The sequence below is a fragment of the Peromyscus maniculatus genome, chromosome 7, assembly GCF_049852395.1.
Source record: "Peromyscus maniculatus bairdii isolate BWxNUB_F1_BW_parent chromosome 7, HU_Pman_BW_mat_3.1, whole genome shotgun sequence".
In the NCBI taxonomy this organism is placed as follows: Eukaryota; Metazoa; Chordata; class Mammalia; order Rodentia; family Cricetidae; genus Peromyscus; species Peromyscus maniculatus.
The window spans coordinates 118,231,088-118,247,893 of record NC_134858.1 but is presented as its reverse complement, the minus strand read 5'-3'; the positions used below and the strand labels follow the sequence as shown (position 1 = coordinate 118,247,893).

The 16,806-nt window shown below is 49.0% G+C and overlaps 1 protein-coding gene across 3 annotated transcripts in view; it reads right to left on the bottom strand.

The window, feature by feature from the left end:
- Window positions 1–16,806, bottom strand: part of Myrip (myosin VIIA and Rab interacting protein) — a 192,828-nt gene that overhangs the window by 13,170 nt on the left and 162,852 nt on the right. For all 3 annotated transcript variants that reach the window (XM_015985631.3, XM_076577376.1, XM_042282005.2), the window contains one exon: window positions 6,257–6,451. In XM_015985631.3, coding sequence (XP_015841117.3) covers window positions 6,257–6,451 — 195 coding nt within the window. The remainder of the gene's footprint in view (window positions 1–6,256; window positions 6,452–16,806) is intronic.

Genomic DNA, 16,806 nt, shown 5'->3' with positions numbered 1-16,806 from the left:
AATGTTCAGGTGACTGTAAAGATAGATCCAGTTGTAAGCACTGTGCTAAAGATGAGGATGTTCTATGCCTTCTCTGGCCTCACAGCTGGGGTGAGGTGGAACCTGGACGTGAGCTGGGAAGGGCTGGTGCAGGTCCTATGCCTTTAGCAACTCTACCCTGTGGTACCTCTCTACCCTGAGGTGCTGCCAGCCCCAGTCTCCGTTGGAATATTATCAAGTTCCACACTTCAGCCCTCGGATCGAGACGTCCTCCAGTCACACCTGGGTTGTGCAGTGGCTCTGTTCCAGGCTCGCCACAGCAGAAGTCAGCATGCCACTCCATAAAATGTTATTCTACCTTGCTAAAAACAGCCCTCTTGAAAGTCACCTAGGACTACTTGCTTAGTGAGGTCCATGTTGAGAGCAAACAGCGGTTACTTTGAGTTATCTGTGTCCTCTTCACACTGGTCACTGATGCCTGTGACATGCCTCTCCCCGATGGGTTGCTATTCAGGGAGTCTTTGTCAGAATGGCTGGAGAGATGTTCATTATGGATGGGCTCTGTGGTCAAACTCCCAGGAGAAAGAGCACTACAAAGATTTCTTTACTGCAAGATTCTAGGAATCGTGTGTGTGTGTGTGTGTGTGTGTGTGTGTGTGTGTGTGTGTGTGTGTGTGTGTACATGTGTGTCTCTGTGTGTATACATGTAGAGATCAGAGAACAATTTTGCTGTTATTCCTCAGGCTCTTCTCGTCTCATTTTTTGAGACAGCGACACTCATTGGCTACACTGGCATGTTTGTTTCTGCCTCCCCAGTACTGGGGATTGAACTCAGGTCTTGACATTTGTAAGGCAAGCACTTACGATGGACCATCCCGACTACATGTAAGACTAGAAGTCATCTTGTCACCAGGCCAAAGTAAGTTCATTCCTGTTTTCTAGGTTTTGACCCATTTCCTGGAATTTGATTTGCTCTACACCGTATGGAATTTAACTCACTTCTGACCTCCACCCTGATAAGATGTTCTGCCAAATAATTTTGAGATGTTCAGCCAAGTTCCTACCTGACCAAAATTCCTCTGAAAATCCCCCAACCCTCGGAAGTCCCCTAGCCTTGCAGTTTTGGGGCTATGAAACCCCACTTCTCCTATGTTTGGGGTTGACCTCTTAAATCCTGAATTTAGGGAGAGGCTGTCACCAGGTTGGCTAAAGCTTGATATAAATTTGTCTAATTTGGGTGGTGGTCTTTACTCTCATTCCGTGGGATTAACACTTACCCCACTGAGCTATCACCCGGCCCCACCATCACCCCACCATCACCCCGGCCCCACCATCACCCCGGCCTCACCATCACCCCACCATCACCCCGGTCTCACCATCACCCCACCATCACCCCACCATCACCCCACCATCACCCCACCATCACCCCACCATCACCCTGGCCCCACCATCACCCCACCATCACCCCACCATCACCCCACCATCACCCCGGCCCCACCATCACCCTGGCCCCACCATCACCCCACCATCACCCTGGCCCCACCATCACCCCACCATCACCCTGGCCCCACCATCACCCCATCCCCACCATCACCCCGGCCCCACCATCACCCACCATCACCCCAGCCCCACTTCCAGGAGTCTCCTATGTATGGATCTCAATTTTCACAGAATGAACAAACCACCCCAATTTATTGGTCCCCATAGCATCTTGTTGGACTTGGCTTCCATGAAATATACCTTAGAGGACCAGTAGATGGTAGTATTTTTTTCCTTGCTCATGAAGGGCAGATAGTTACAAAGTAACTGCAGTGACTGCCATGAGTTTTGGGGCCACCTCCTCTTTAGAGCTTTGGGGCAGCAAGAGAATCTTGGAAAGGACCAATGTCCTCTGCTCCGTCTGCTTTCAGTGGCAGAGCTGGGCATTGCTACCATGTCTGCTGCCGCTGGTTGTGTACATGGACAACAAGAACTGAAACTAAAAGGAAACTGGGGTAGATGTGTGTGTGTGTGTGTGTGTGTGTGTGTGTGCGCGCGTGCGTGCGTGCGTGTGTGTGTGTGTGTGTCTGTGTGTGTCTGTGGCAGGGGGTGGAATCAAGGTTAGTGAAAGTTGCCATTGTCTTAGAGCAAAGTAGATGAGCCAGGTCCTCAGATGGGAGTGGGAGGGGACAGAGCTGACTCCTCTGTTCCATTCACTCCCCTGAGGAAAATCTTGAGGTGGCTCACCCTATTGCTCACACTTCAGGTCTGAGAATGCTGTGCTGGCTGCTCTCTGCGGATCATTTCAGATCCATTTCTATTCTTCACTTCTCTGGTCTTCCTGTTTGGCCGACTTCACGTGATGGCTAGGTTTTGTTTGTTTTGTTTTGTAAGATTTATTTGTTTTTATTTTATGTGTATACAAGTTTTGCCTGCGTATACATTAAGTGCTTCATGTGTGCACAGTGTGGGGGATGGAAGAGGAAGTCAGATTCCTTGGAACTGGGGTTATAAGCAGTTGTAAGCTGCCATGTGGGTGCTGGGAATAGAACCTAGGTCCTCTGGAAGAGCTGCCAATGCTCTCTACCTGCTGAGTCTGTCCTGGGCCCTGGTGGGTACTTTTAATCATCAGCTTGATACAGCCTAGAATCACTAGGGAAGGGAATCTCAGTGAGGGGTTATCTTGATCAATGGGAAGACCTGCCCACTGTGGGTAGCACCGCTTCCTAGGCAGGGATCCTGGATTGGACAAGAGTTGAGAAAGTGAGCTGAGTACCAGTATGGATGCATTCATTCACTGCTCTCTGCTCTTGACTGTGGATGTCAGGTGATAGGCTATTTCAATTCATGCACCGTGACTTCCCCACAGTGATGGACTGTAACCTGGAATTGTGAGCACAATAAGCTCTTTTTCCCTTAAGTTGCTCTTGCTGGGGTACTATCACACCAACAGGAAATGAGGTGAAGACACTGGTCTATACAACGCTCATGGCCATGTCTCCCTGGTCAACAAGAGACACCAACAAGAAGTTACAGGCAAGGGAGCATTAAAATCGTGTTGGGAGCCCACTCTCTGGTTCTAGCTTCCACTGGTGGAGACACTCTTCCAGGCTCCAGCTCTCCTCAGCTCTGGTTGTACCTCCTAGGGGTGGTACAGCTTCCTCCATTCCTATTCTTTCAGCCCTCTGGTACCTACCTCTCAACTTTGCCCACATCTCAGTTAACAGTCTCTTTTCAAATCTCCCCCCTCCCAGCTGGACGACTCTTCTTAGAAGTAGTTGTAAATCCCAGAGACCCAGGTTTTCTGCCCAAGGAACTGAGCTCCCACCATATGCAGCTAAGGAGGGTGAGGGGAGCCCCAGAGTGGTGTAGACTTTAGGGGAGACAAGAGCAGAGTCCACAGAGCTAATGCAACAGAGGCCACTGGACTCTAAATTTCCCTGTTCTCCTCCCATCGGATAAGTTAACAAGCCACTGAGCAGAAGAGGCCATTAGGCACTAAGAGTGGTGTTTCCGAGCTCTAGCTGCGTAACCTCCACAGCTTTAGCAGCATTTCCAAGGGCGAATATTCAAAACAGAATGTTCTCGTTTATCAGAGAGTCCTGGGCACAGAGGCAGAGAGGGGTGAGGGATGAAATGCACTTTTTGCAGTGCAGACCAACAAAAGCCATGATTTAATTAAACCAGCTGCAGCCGGCCCTGCCTTTCCCTGCTGCTCAGCTGAATTCCATCCTGGGGCTGGGGACCACAGGGCAGAGCGCCCCCCCCCCCCACCTGTGATCTGCTGGATTAGAGAGATGCAGGGGAAGAATCTTTCCTATTCTTATTCAACATCTTACAGAATTAATTCAAAGGAGCATGGGTACCCTTCTCTTCTGAGGTGGAGGTGAACAGCTGGAAGAAGGGTGGAGTAGGGGGAGGGGGAGGGAGGGGGAGCCGAGGCATGCAGTTCATTCTGGAGAACGGGACAGAGCTGGAGTTGGGATGAAGAAGGGAGCAGTTGGCTGCAGACCCAGCCTAGAAACCACATATCTATCCACACTGGGGCTTCTGACACCCTGCATCAGTGGATAAGTGGACACGTTTTGAACTGAAAATACTAGTGAGCCCTCCCAACCCCAACAAAATAACAACATAATCATTCTATGCCATGAAACTGCACACAGGCCATGTAGTTTCCAATATGGTTTTAGAAGAAAGGTGTGCTGTCCTTGTTCTAAATAAAGAGAAAAAATGACTACTGTCAGTGTGTGTGTGTGTGTGTGTGTGTGTGTGTGTGTGTGTGTGTACATGCACATGCAAAAGGGCAGCCTGGGGTGTTACTTCTCAGTTACTATCTGTCTTGAATGCTGAGACTGGGTTTCTGACCAGGAACTTACCCAGCTAGGCTTACTGACTAGCAAGCCCCAGGTGTCTACCTGTCTCCAGGATTACAACATGCCACCGTGTCTGGCTTTTCTATGTGAATCTAGCATACATAACTCAGGTCTTTATGCTGCACAGTAAACACTTCATGCACGGAGATATTCCCCAGCCCTGAACCGAGGTGTTTCTAGCAGCTACCCTCATCCGGCAGTGGAAGGACTCTATCTGGGCCACGCTTTTGTATGTGGTCGGTTTTCCACATACTCCCCTCAACAAAGATTCTTGGTTGCCCACATTTTAGTGGAGGCTCAGAACCATCTCCCAGACTCACCTGTGAAGCTTTTAGATCAAGAACTATCTAAAGAATCCTGCCTAATCCTTTTGACCGGAACCCTATCCCTGACAGCGGATCACCCACATTTCATTAGGTTTCTGTCTTCTTCTTGTCCCCAAATGATGCCTGCACCACCCTGGCCTGTCTTCAGCAGGAATCTGGTTAGGTTTGCTTGATCATTCCTTAAGGTTTCTTTGGGCATTTTCTATCTCCTCAGCCCATTGCAGAACATTTGTTTAACTATGCAAAGGTGTGTTGCATTTGTTTAATTATGTAAAGATGTGTTGCTGTTTTTACCTTGCCTACCTAGGCACCCAGTTGGTCTAATAAAAAGCCGAATGGTCAACAGTAAGGGAGGAGGCGGGACTTCTAGGCAGGGAGAGTCAGGAGGAGGAGGAATTTAGGCTGGGGGTTAGGGGAGGAGTGAGGAAGAAAAAGAGATGCCAGGGGCCAGACAGACAGACACAGAGGAAGCAGGAAAGTAGGACATACAGAAGGAAAAAAGGTTAAAAGCCCCAGGCAAAATGCAGATGAAGAGAAACAGGTTAAATGAAGTTTAAAGAGTTAGTGGTACAAGTCTAAGCTAAGGCCGAGCATTCATAATAAGTCTCCGTGTCTTTATTTGGGAGCTGGTTGGCAACCCAAAGAAAATTCCAACTACTCACCCCCTCCCTGATCCTCAACTATCAATTCTTACTCACCAAGGTCTTATCAGGGGCTCAATCTCCCCGCCCAAGGTGTCTCTGCCTACCTGTCACAACGTCCTGAAGAAAGCCTTGCTCTACTTTAGCACACACCACAGAATATTCTTTTCTTTCTCCATTTCTGTGTCTATGTGTGTGCACATGTTTTGCATGTGTGTGTGAATACACACGTATGTGGGAGCCCAAGGTTGACGTCAGCAATCATTCCTCCATCGCGCTTCTACCTTATTCACTGAGGCAGGGTCTCTCAACCAAACCCAGAACTTGTCAAGATAGCTAGTTTTGCCAGCCAGCTTACTTGGGGACCCCTGTCTCTGCCTTCTGAATTACAGGCTGGAATTATGTGTAGGCCACTACATCTACCTGGCATTTTGTGGATTTCTGGGGATCTAAACTCCTCACACTTGTGTGACAAGCACTGTAGCCACTGAGCCAGCTCCCCGGCCTCTAACTTTTTCCTCAGCACCCTCCCTATCATCAGGCTGAAGCTGCTTTGGCTTCTCGCCTCTTCCCTTCCCTACACCATCTTCCCTAAGGAGGGGAAGTGACCAGGCCAAGGTCTATAACACACAGAGCTAGAGTCTCGCCAGGTCTAATTCCTCATACAGAAGGCACCCTTGGGACCACACTGCAGACGCCATTTCCCAGCTAACGTAATTGACAACAAGCACAAAGCACAGAGGGGTTCCTCTTAAGCTTTGCTCCCCATCCCTCTTTCTCACAGTCACTTGTTGACTCCTGACTTCATCCTTGCTTCTGGGAAGCCCGCCTCAGCCTTTCCCCAAGGACACACTAGCCACAGTGGTGGTTCACGTCCTTGCATGATTTGGGAGCAGCTACTATTCTCTCTCCTTCACACATGCTCACCCTCACTAGCACATTCACACCCTCTTACATTTTCTTCCAAGGAAGTCAGCTGCTTGTCCAGTCTCACTTGGTCTGTCCCAAGAGGAAACATCCCCGTGTCTCTGTCAGTTGGTACTGGTGGGATCTCCCAGGGCCCTGCAGACTCCGCAATCAGCTCCTCGGTAGCATTGATGACCTTCAGGACTTCTGTGGAGATGTTGCAGAGAGAAACAGCAGAACACTTCTGTTTGGCCCAATAACAGAAGGGGACAGAAGACAAGAACAGCACATTAACAAAGACACAGAAATTCTACATTATCCTGGCACCCATCATGAGGTCAAGTCTGTAATAACATACATTCTCTCTCTCTCTCTCTCTCTCTCTCTCTCTCTCTCTCTCTCTCACACACACACACACACACACACACACACACACACACCCCTACTGAAAGGGTAGGATGTTAAAGAAATCTGAAGAGATAGCTTAGTGGTTAAGAGTACTGGCTGCTTTTAACAGGACCAGGGTTCAACATCCAGCAACCTACATGGTAGCTCACAATCAAAACCGCAAAGTTTCAGGGGATTCAATGCCCTCTTCTGACTTCTCTGGGCACAGGCAAAACATTCATACACACTAAACAGATTAAATCTAGAAAATAAAAGAATTTACATAGCACCAGGGAACCTAGAGGAGGGCTGGTATGACTCAGCTTTGATTTGGTGACTTACAGTGAATAACCCCAGGGTCATGGGGATGGAGGGAGTATGCAGAGCTTGAGGGGAAGCTATCTGTGCTTTGTCTTTACTATCAATTACTTTATTTCCTAGATGATATCTTATTTTCTCAATACCACTTTATTCACAACCCTGTGAAATAGCATCTACAGTGTGGTCCTGAGGGTGGCTTTCTGTATGTGGAGTTAGAGGAGACCTGGCCAGATGCTAGCTTTGTCTATTATGGGACCTTAGCCAGGCCACTCCTCAGTTCTAGAACTTATTGTAGTCATCCATACAATGGGAGTACCGACAAAGAACTCTTCTGAGGCTCGTTGGGTGCTGTGTGCTAGCTCACACATCACACATCAAGCTCAAGCCGGCCTCCCTTGTTCTCCTCTCTCGGGGTAAACAGGAAGCAGTATTTCCTAGCTTCCCTTGCAGCTATGGCTGATCCCGTGACAGATCACCGAGTCTAAAGAGGAGGCCAACTACTTTTTAGAAAAGTCCCCCCCCATATGTTGTGCATGTCTGTGGGTGCAGGTGTGCAGGTGTGCAGAGGCCCAAGGTTGACACTGGGAATCTTCCTTGACCACATGCTCACCACCTTATCTACCGAGGCAGGGTCTCCCAGTTGAACCCTGAGCTTTCTGACACTACCAGTTTCTCTACTCTGCTTATTCTGGGGATCCCTTGTGTCCAGCTTCTGGAGGCTGGAGTTACAGGAAGGTCACTCTGTCCACTTCTGGGCATTCAGACCCCAGTCCTCACATCTGCTGTGTGTGTGGCAGACACTTTAACCACTGAGCAAACCCCCAGCCCCCAGCTTGGTTTTGGGAAAAGCTGCTCCTTGGAATGGATTCTGTTTCTGGTTCTGCCTCATTAGAGGAGGCTTTGGGCAACACTCCCCCTTCAACAAAAGCAACAGAGAGTTCAGAGGCGAGAGCATTGAGTGAAGGGGTGAGGCAGTGAAGGAAATGGAGCGAGTCCTTGCCCTCCTGGCCTGCCTTGACCCCACCCTTACCGCCTGTCACACTAACTCACTGTCCTGGCCCTCCAGGGTGGACTGACTTGCCATGCAGTTTGAGGTGGGTTTTCTCTGTCGGGGGAGGGGGCCTCACATTTCACTTGCCAGGTCAAAGGTTTAAAGACCTGGACCACATCAGAAGGAAGTAGACTCCAACTGAGGAAAATGACCTAAATCAAACCAAAACCAAAAGAAATTCTGTTGTTTGGAGTTCCAGTTGATGCCCACTGGGAAGTGTAAGCTGGAATCTATGACCTGGAAGTGGCCGGTTTCCTTGGACCTGGGGTGGGGGTGGGGGTGGGGAAGTTGAGTCCTTAATGAGAGGAGCAGGACCCCTGACCCAAGCTCTGGCCACTCACTGGCTTAGCCTGAGCCATCAGGGGACTTCCACAGCTAACTCTGCTCCTTGTGCAAACGTCCTGTCCCTGCCTGGTGAAGAGTGACCAATCAAGATGACTTTCTGAAAGTTTGCCATGAAAGTTCTTCTTAGCACTGGATTGGGTTTTGATGAGGAGAGGTAGATGTTCAGGAGTGGCTGGCAGGGAGCCCTGTCTTTAGCAGGAATAAAAAGCCAAGGGCTTCTTTAGCATCTTATACACAACTCTGGAGAACAGGCTGAGTGTAATAAACAAAGCAGGATTTGAGAGCCCAGAAAGGGTGCATCTCTATAGCCACCTACATCCCTCCAGGTATTAATTACAAGATGGATCAAACTCAACTGTCTTGCCATCAGAAAAGGAAGAGGCAAACCCGTGCAGGTGGTCAACTCATGAACAGGGGGCTCCTCAGACCAGGGAGGTTGGCCCCACAGACACTGTGGTCACCGGAACAACAGTTGGGATAAAAATAGCACACAAATGTGTACCCAAACCCAACCTTTTAGCAATCAAAGAAGTAGAATGTATTGTGGGCCCAGTACATACCCATGATTCCCCTGAGGAATGCAAATGGAATCCCAGCATGCCTTAGCTTAGGCGAGGCTGGTGAATTAAGTTGCTGATTCACCATGAGATGTGTCTGCTGGGAGGCACACTCTCGGAGCCCCCAGGACCGATGTCACCTCTGAGAGTCCAAGTGTTTGCTCCTAGGATTCAGACTATGTTGCAGCCCCACAGAAACATCAAAATCCACCATGTGTGCCACACAAACAATGTGGCAGAAGCTCACACACAGGATGCAGAGGTGACCTGCAGGGAGAGCCCTCAGCGGAACCACAGTGGCACAGGGGCAGGACAGCTGGACACTCTCAGGCCTCTCGGCCTCATCATTCATTAATAAAGCGGTAAAAAGTCTGTGGAGAGCTGCGTCCTGACTCACCCACAGATGACGGCGAGGCTGAGGCTGACCTGTGAGAGTCACATAGTGGAGTCTTAGGAGATGGATCAGGTAACAAATACTTGCCCTACAAGTGTAAAAACCCAAGTTCGAGCCTAAGAAATCACTTAGGAAAAGTCAGGTGTATAACCCCTACTGGGGGGTGGGGGGGTGGAGACAGGCAGATCCCTGGGGCTTAATGGGCAAGCCCCAGATCAAGGAGATACTCTGTTTAAAAAAAATCAGGGTAGATAGGACCTGAAGAAACACACACACACACACACACACACACACACACACACACACACACACACGAGAGAGAGAGAGAGAGAGAGAGAGAGAGAGAGAGAGAGAGAGAGAGAGAGACAGAGACAGAGACAGAGACAGAGACAGACAGAGACAAAGAGAGAGAGATGCAGACACACACACAAGAGACAGACACAGAGACAAAGATACAGAGACAGAGAGATACACACACACACACACACACACACACACACACACACACACGGGGAGGGGGGTTCATTCTTGGCACCAGATATTTCTTATATTTTTGGTTGTGAGCCCAGCCTTTAACAGCTGAGCCATCTCTCCAGCCTGGCACCAGATATTTCTATGTATCAGCAATCCTTGCAAATAGTGACTTTGCTAATATCATTTCATAAAGAAAGAGGAAAGAGCAATTTGGTTTCCAAAAAGGAAGCGCATGAGACAGAATTCAGAATAGTCTAGTAGACATGTCCAGCCTTCAGCCTTCACCCTACGAGGCGGATATTTTCATCCCATCTTTAAAGATGAAGGCACAGAGGAGGAATGTGAGCCTAGAAATCCTGGTCCCCAAAGCCTGTGTCCTTCCCACCATCCTGCCACTCCACTATCCGTGGGTAGAGATCCCTGGACCCAGTGTTCACAGAAAGTGATGCAGGGCTGGAGAGGCAGCTGTCACTCACAGTTAAGAACTCTCACTGCTGAGCAGCAGCACCTAACCGGTGGTTCATAACTGCCTGCAACACCAGTCCTGTCAGATCTAACACCCTCCTCTGGCCTCCACGGGCACCCAGCACATATATGGTGCACTTATGTACCTGTAGCTACTCACACACATAAAATAAAAACTAATTTAAAAAATTCTGAGGGGCAGTCAGGTCAGTGAGCAAAAGATGAACCAAAGAAGGGTCAAGGGGAGGGAACCCCGTCTTTCTACAGCCTCCACCAAGGTCAGGGTGAGACCAAGCCACACAACAGAGCTCAGAGCTATCCAGAGATGCACTCCTGGCCTGAGCCCACCAGTGCTGAGCGGCACACACTCACCATAGTGAAAAAGAATGCACACCACAGCAGAACCCAGACCCAGAGTCTGCCCACCACTTTCTGCCTCAAATTACAGGTGCTGTCTGTGAAATGCTTTCAACTGGCACAGCAACAACAAGGAAACTGGTCCCCAAATGCCTGAATTTCACGGGTTTGTCTCCTTTTCAAAGGTAAGAAAAGACACTCCACATGTCCCCACAAAGAGCTGAGAGAATGTGTGTTTCAGTTCTCATGAACATAAGGGCCTTGGCAGTACCTCCAAAAACCCATGAAAATGCGCTCCCCGACAGACCCATGCCTCTGAAGAGACTTCATGAAAGACGGAACTACAGAAATGTGTGATGAAGTTGGGACACGATCTTAATAAATTAGCACATGTAATAAGCAGATACAACCACACATATCAGAGATCAGAGGAGAGCTGACCTCTAGGAAGAACTGAGGGGTGTGTGCAGGTGTGCATGTGTGTATGGGTGCACATGCGTGTGTGTGTGTGTGTGTGTGTGTGTGTGTGTGTGTGTGTGTGTGCCAGAGGACAACCTTAGCTGGAGTTCTTTAGGCATTATCCAGCTTGTTCTTTTTTAAAAATTAAGAAAGTTCTATTTGTAATTATGTATGTGTGTGTGTCCATGTGTGAGTATGTGCACATGAGTGCAGGTGCTGTGGAACCCACAAGGGGGAATCAGAACCCTCGGAGCTTGAATTACAGGCAGTTGTGGGCCACCAAATGTGTGTGCCGGGAACCAAACTCAGGTCCTTGGCAGGAGCAGTACACATGCACTCTCAACCACTGGGCCACTGTGCTGCTATCCTTGACCCGGCTTCTCAGGCAGGTGAAGAGCAGGCAGGAATTTCTTCCCTGGCCCAGTAGGTGACCGTGGCCACGGAAATGTCTTGCTTGTGTGTGACAGCTGGTCTGTCACCCGTGATTGAAGCTGATTGTTAAGGTTTCTGTATCGCTCACTGTGGCCATACCACCACCAAGGTATGTGCAGAAACCCAGGGTGGCTGAAAAGTCACCCTCTATATTCAGTGGGTAAGGAGGTGGCCCGAGCAGCCTGGGTGACCTTGTTACTTCCCAGACTGACCCTTCCTGGGTATCTTTGCCTGACCCTTGTTCTGTTCCTCCCCGGGCTCAGTTCAACCCACTTGGCCAGAGGTTCTTGCTCTCCAGCACCCATCCTCCAGGCTTCCGCCTAAACTTCCTCATCTCAATTCTATAGCTTCTTCATGGAAACATACCCATGCCTGCCTGGTTATCAGGGTGAGTGCACCAACCAGGAAGCAGTCCCCTTTTACCCACAATGCATTACAGCTCTTAGAACATCCTAGTGAGTATTCGCTGAACAAATGTACATGAGCGGGGATTGAACCTCCAGCTTTGGGTCCCCACTCCTCGTGGAAGGAGTTAGCCACCTCCATTTTGTTGCTGCCTCTGCTTGCTGCTGGGGTCTGCACAGTGGGGTACACATTCATTCTCTTATCAGAGTCTGAGTGCGTTCTCCTCCCATGTCCCCCACACCCTTCCTAAGCAAGTGAATAGTGGTTCCCATTACCAATCACCTGAAAATGAACAACAACAACAACCCCAAAACACAACAAAAACCCCCAAACACAACAAAACCCCCCAAACACAACAAAAACCCCAAAACACAACAAAAACCCCAAAACACAACAAAAACCCACTGTGGCTCTCAATTCGGCGAGATGGCTCAGCAGGTAAAGAGGCTTGCTGTTAAACCTGAAGACTTGAGCTGTTCCTTGGGACTCACACAGAGAGAGCTGATTTCTGCAAGTCTATCTCCACACCTGTGCCATGGTGTGTGTGTGGGGGGGGGGCGGCACCACAGTGCCTCCCCCACTGCATGTTAAAAAGCCTCACAGCATCTTTTTCCCAGTTAAGGTGGGGAATGAGTAGGAATCATGAAATAAAATGATTTACATTTAATATATTTTAGGCTCTACTTGTGGATTATTTCCTAATACCTCATGAATTTAGCTACTGTGGCCTTAAAGCTTATACACAATGTCTTGCTAGGCGATCCTCTCCAGCCCTCCCTTAACTTTTCCAAACATTTCTACACTATTTTTGACTTTCTTCCATCAGATGATCTTGATGTTGGGAGTCTTCTGGGGATGTTAACATCTGGTTTGATTTCCTGTTCTGAATTACATTGAACTTCTAACCTAATTTTGGAAGAAGTCATCTCTAAGCTGCCTCTCCTTCCAGCACATGGCTCCATTTCTCAGAGATCTGCAGTTTTCTTGCTAAGTTTTAACTTCACATTTTTTTTCTTTGCTCTTATTATGGTTGGAATTAGCCCCCTTTTCTTCCCTCCATCCTCCCAGTCCTCTTTGAGATTCATATGCAATCTTTAGCTCACAGAAAAATTCATGGCTTCATTAGAAACTCTTGAAATGGGGGTTCAATGTAAACCCCTATTGGAACACATTGCTAGCTGGCTAGAAGACGCAGTCTGCCATATCCTGGCAGCTTTCTCCAAGCTTGGCAATATGGAACTCCTTTCCTCCCCAGCAAGCCTTCCTCCTCTCTCTGCCCTTATCTAGAAGCTGTCTCTAACCAGATGCCTGATTCATCTTTAGCTTGGCCCTTGGCACAGATCCCTGCTAAGGAGACTTGTCCTAGGGACTCTGCTGTAGGACCCCACTGCCACACACTAAGCCTTATGACAGGAGCGTGCCACTTAATGCAAATCAGGGGTTGTCCCCAAGCTCCCCAATCCTATATATTCCTTATACTCTGAAATAAAGCTGAGTTGATTCACTGAAATCTCTCCCAGAGGGCTGTCTCCATTCATGCTCTTGGGCCACCAAAGCTTTCTGTCACCCTTTCTGCCTCTTTCCCCTCCTGGACTGGTGGCTAGCAGGCCAAAAGGGGAAAGAGGACTCCCACAAACCCCAGAGCCACTTGGGCCTGACTGGGTACTTACATAAAGGGTAGGGTATGGTTTGTGAACAGACTGCCATGAACAGATCTCTCCTTTGCACAGGAAGGAGTTACAGACTGCCATGACAGGAAGGATTTGCCATTCTGTATTCATGAGTTCAGGGTTGCTGTGTTCTCACACACGCACTTCATATGAAGGTTCCCATCCGCTCCACCCAGGAGCCCAGCTGCCCCAGGGACCCTCCTGTTTCTTCCAGTTGTTTCCATAATCCTTTCTACGAGCTTGAAACTCTGACTCCTCTGCCTTCTCACTTTCCGAAGACAAGATAGTCTTCCAGTTGATGTGGGGTGGGGTGTGTGTGACAGGAGAAGGCGAGAAGCAATCGAGAAAAGGATGAGGAAGAGGAAAAGATGGAGGAGGAGGAAAAGAGGAGAATGAAGAAGGGGAGATGGAGGAGGGGACGAAAGGCATGGGGTACACCACAAAACCTCAACTTGCCAGGATCACACTCATCACCTTGATCCAGCTCTAGCGGCGCTGTCCATCTGCCTTCTGGACCTCAACTTCCATGTCCCTAAGGCCCCCTGCTGGTGGATACTTAGGTTGCTTCCAACATATGCACAACACCTGATGAACTACCCTAGAATTCATCCTGGGTCAGTGCCCCATTCTTCGTAAGATAAATGACTGAAGAACAATTCCTGAGTCCTTGGCCATGGGCACTTAGATTGCTCTGGGTACCAAGTCACCACACTGCTAATAAATGCTGACACCATTTTGTGTGTGTCATGCTGCTCGCTTTCCTGAACTCTCACCAACATCACTTACTGTTATTTTTAATCATCCAGTGTGTCAGTCAAAAGGGGCCTCACTCTACTGTAACTTGCATTTAAAATTTATTTTGAAATGTTTTGTTTTATTATTATTGCTGTGTGTGTGTGTGTGTGTGTGTGTGCGCGCGCGTGCGTGCGTGCGTGTGTGTGTGTGTGTGTGTGTGTGTGTGTGTGTGTGTGTAAATATGGATGCACTTGTGGAAGTCAGATGACAATTTGCTTGCTTTGTGTTTTCGTAACTCAGAGAAGATTTCTGGCTAGCTTTGTCCAAGGTGCTCCTTCCTTCCTGTCCCTCTGATGTCCCATCATCCTACCTCCCCAGGGCATCTTGTTTTGGGGCTTCTGTGGAACAAGCGTTCCAAGCCAGGGATCTGAGGTTTAGCTCTTTCCATTTACAAGCTCTGAGAGCGTGTCTGGTTCTCTCTTCAAATTCTCCCTGTCTGTGCCTCCTCCTCCTGCTGTGCTGGGGTGACAGCTTCTCCAACGACCCCTGTGATTCAGAGGGTGAAGGCCTGCGCCTGCACTGGAGGTCTGGAAAAGGTTTTTTTTTCTCATTCTCAGTCCATGTTTGCCTCACGGGAAAACTGCTCTGAGGCCCCTATAATGGGGGACAGTGCCAGGCTCTGCCTATCTGCCCGGGGGCAGTCCCTATGCCTGCCCCGCAGGTCACACTGGGCATGGGTGATGCTGAGTGAAGGGAAACCTCACCTGCTCAAGCACTATGGGTAAGAGCTGGATGGCTAGAGTCTGTTTCCCCAAAGTGGAAGTTATACAGAATTAGAAATGAGGCATGACACCCCTATGTCAAGCTAAAGACATGCTTCTGACATAAAATGCCACCTGGTGTGTTCACGTGATGGGGACCCACTTCACAAAGGCGAAGCACACTTGTATAGTGATACTTGAGATCAACAGCAGCACGTCAACAAAAACTTCATCACCAGCACCTTACATCTGAGAACCCCAGAGACAATGGTCAAAAGAGCTCTGTCTCCAGCACTAACTGGGATTCTAGGTCCATGTGGAACCGGTGGGCCATTTGTTCCTCCTTCAATAAAATGTTTTATGTGTGTGAGTGTTTTATCTGCACTCATGCTGAGTACCATATGCCTGCCTGGTGCTCACAGAGACCGGAAGAAGGTATCAGGTATCCTGGAATTGGAGTTATAGACGTTGTTAGCCACCATGTGAGTACTGAGAATTGAACTTGGATCCTTTGGGAGATCCAGTGCTCTTAACTGTGATGCTATCTTTCAAGTCCTGACATCAGTTTCTTATTAACTTAGTCAAATCTCCATGCCCACTACATATGTGGGAGAGGTCTGCTGGGCTAAGACCCTCTTTAAAAGTAAAACACAACTCAGCTACTTGTGATAATAAACTAAGATGCCTTCAATTAAGATGTCCCAGGACAATAGATATGCAAATTGGTCTCTAATGCAAGAGTCTGCTAACTTGGGTCTTCAAAAAGCAGTATAGGAAATGATATTCCCATCAGGAAATGATAGGTGATACCACTGTCCATGGTAACATGTGTCACGACACATATGGAACCACAGAATTCTGGAGCCAGGAGGGATCCAGAAGGAAGCTACTGTAGACTTGGGTACAGAAGGGCACGGGGGGGGGGGGATTTGGCTACTGAAATGTTGCCTTTAGACTCAGGCCAGTCTCTGGCTTTTCTTCGCAGTCCTTTTTCAGGAGTGTCATGCCCTAGAGGTAAGTAGTTCCGAGAACCACCCGGCCAGGATGTTCTCCCAGAAGCACTGGGATGGCCCCTGCCCGGAGCTGGGAAAGCTGGTGCTCATTTCCAGGCTCCAAGCACCACAGTTTGGAAGGCTGACCAATGGGGTCTGAGGGACCAGAGCAGCCACTTAAAGAAGCAGCACGGCCCTTTTGTACAACTAATTGCCACACAGTTTTGGGACTGACCCCGGGATCTACAAGCTCATTCTTCAGCAGTTTCTCAAGCAGCACTGGTCCACTTACACCCAGCCAAAATGAAACCATTCAGGCCAGCTTGGGGGTAAATCTACCTACTGCTGGGGTCTGACTCCAAGCATGGCAATAAACCATGCTTTTAAAGGGGTTCTGCTGCTGTTGGGCGGGACCCAGAAACCCTAAGGTCTACAGAAAAAGTTGCATTAAAGTCACCAAACTGGCAGTAGTGTCACAAGCAGGGACAGATGCAACAGGGGGAGGTCCCTGTGAGGTCTAACGCAAGCGTGCGTGCGTGCATGCATGCGTGCGTGCGTGTGTGTTGTAGAGACTGGTAGTGACTGGATCATGGGAGATGTCAGCTACATTGACCTTAAAAATGGGAACTTGGGGTTCAGCCCATGCAGTGCCCCCCGCCCCCACTGACATTCTGCACAGCTCGAAGGGCACCAGCTGTGGACACAGATCCCCGTCTGTGTGCTGCGAGGCGTTGGGCTCACCATTCTCAGCCCCAGCAGATGGACAGTATTTTGTGAAGTTGATTTTCCTGAAG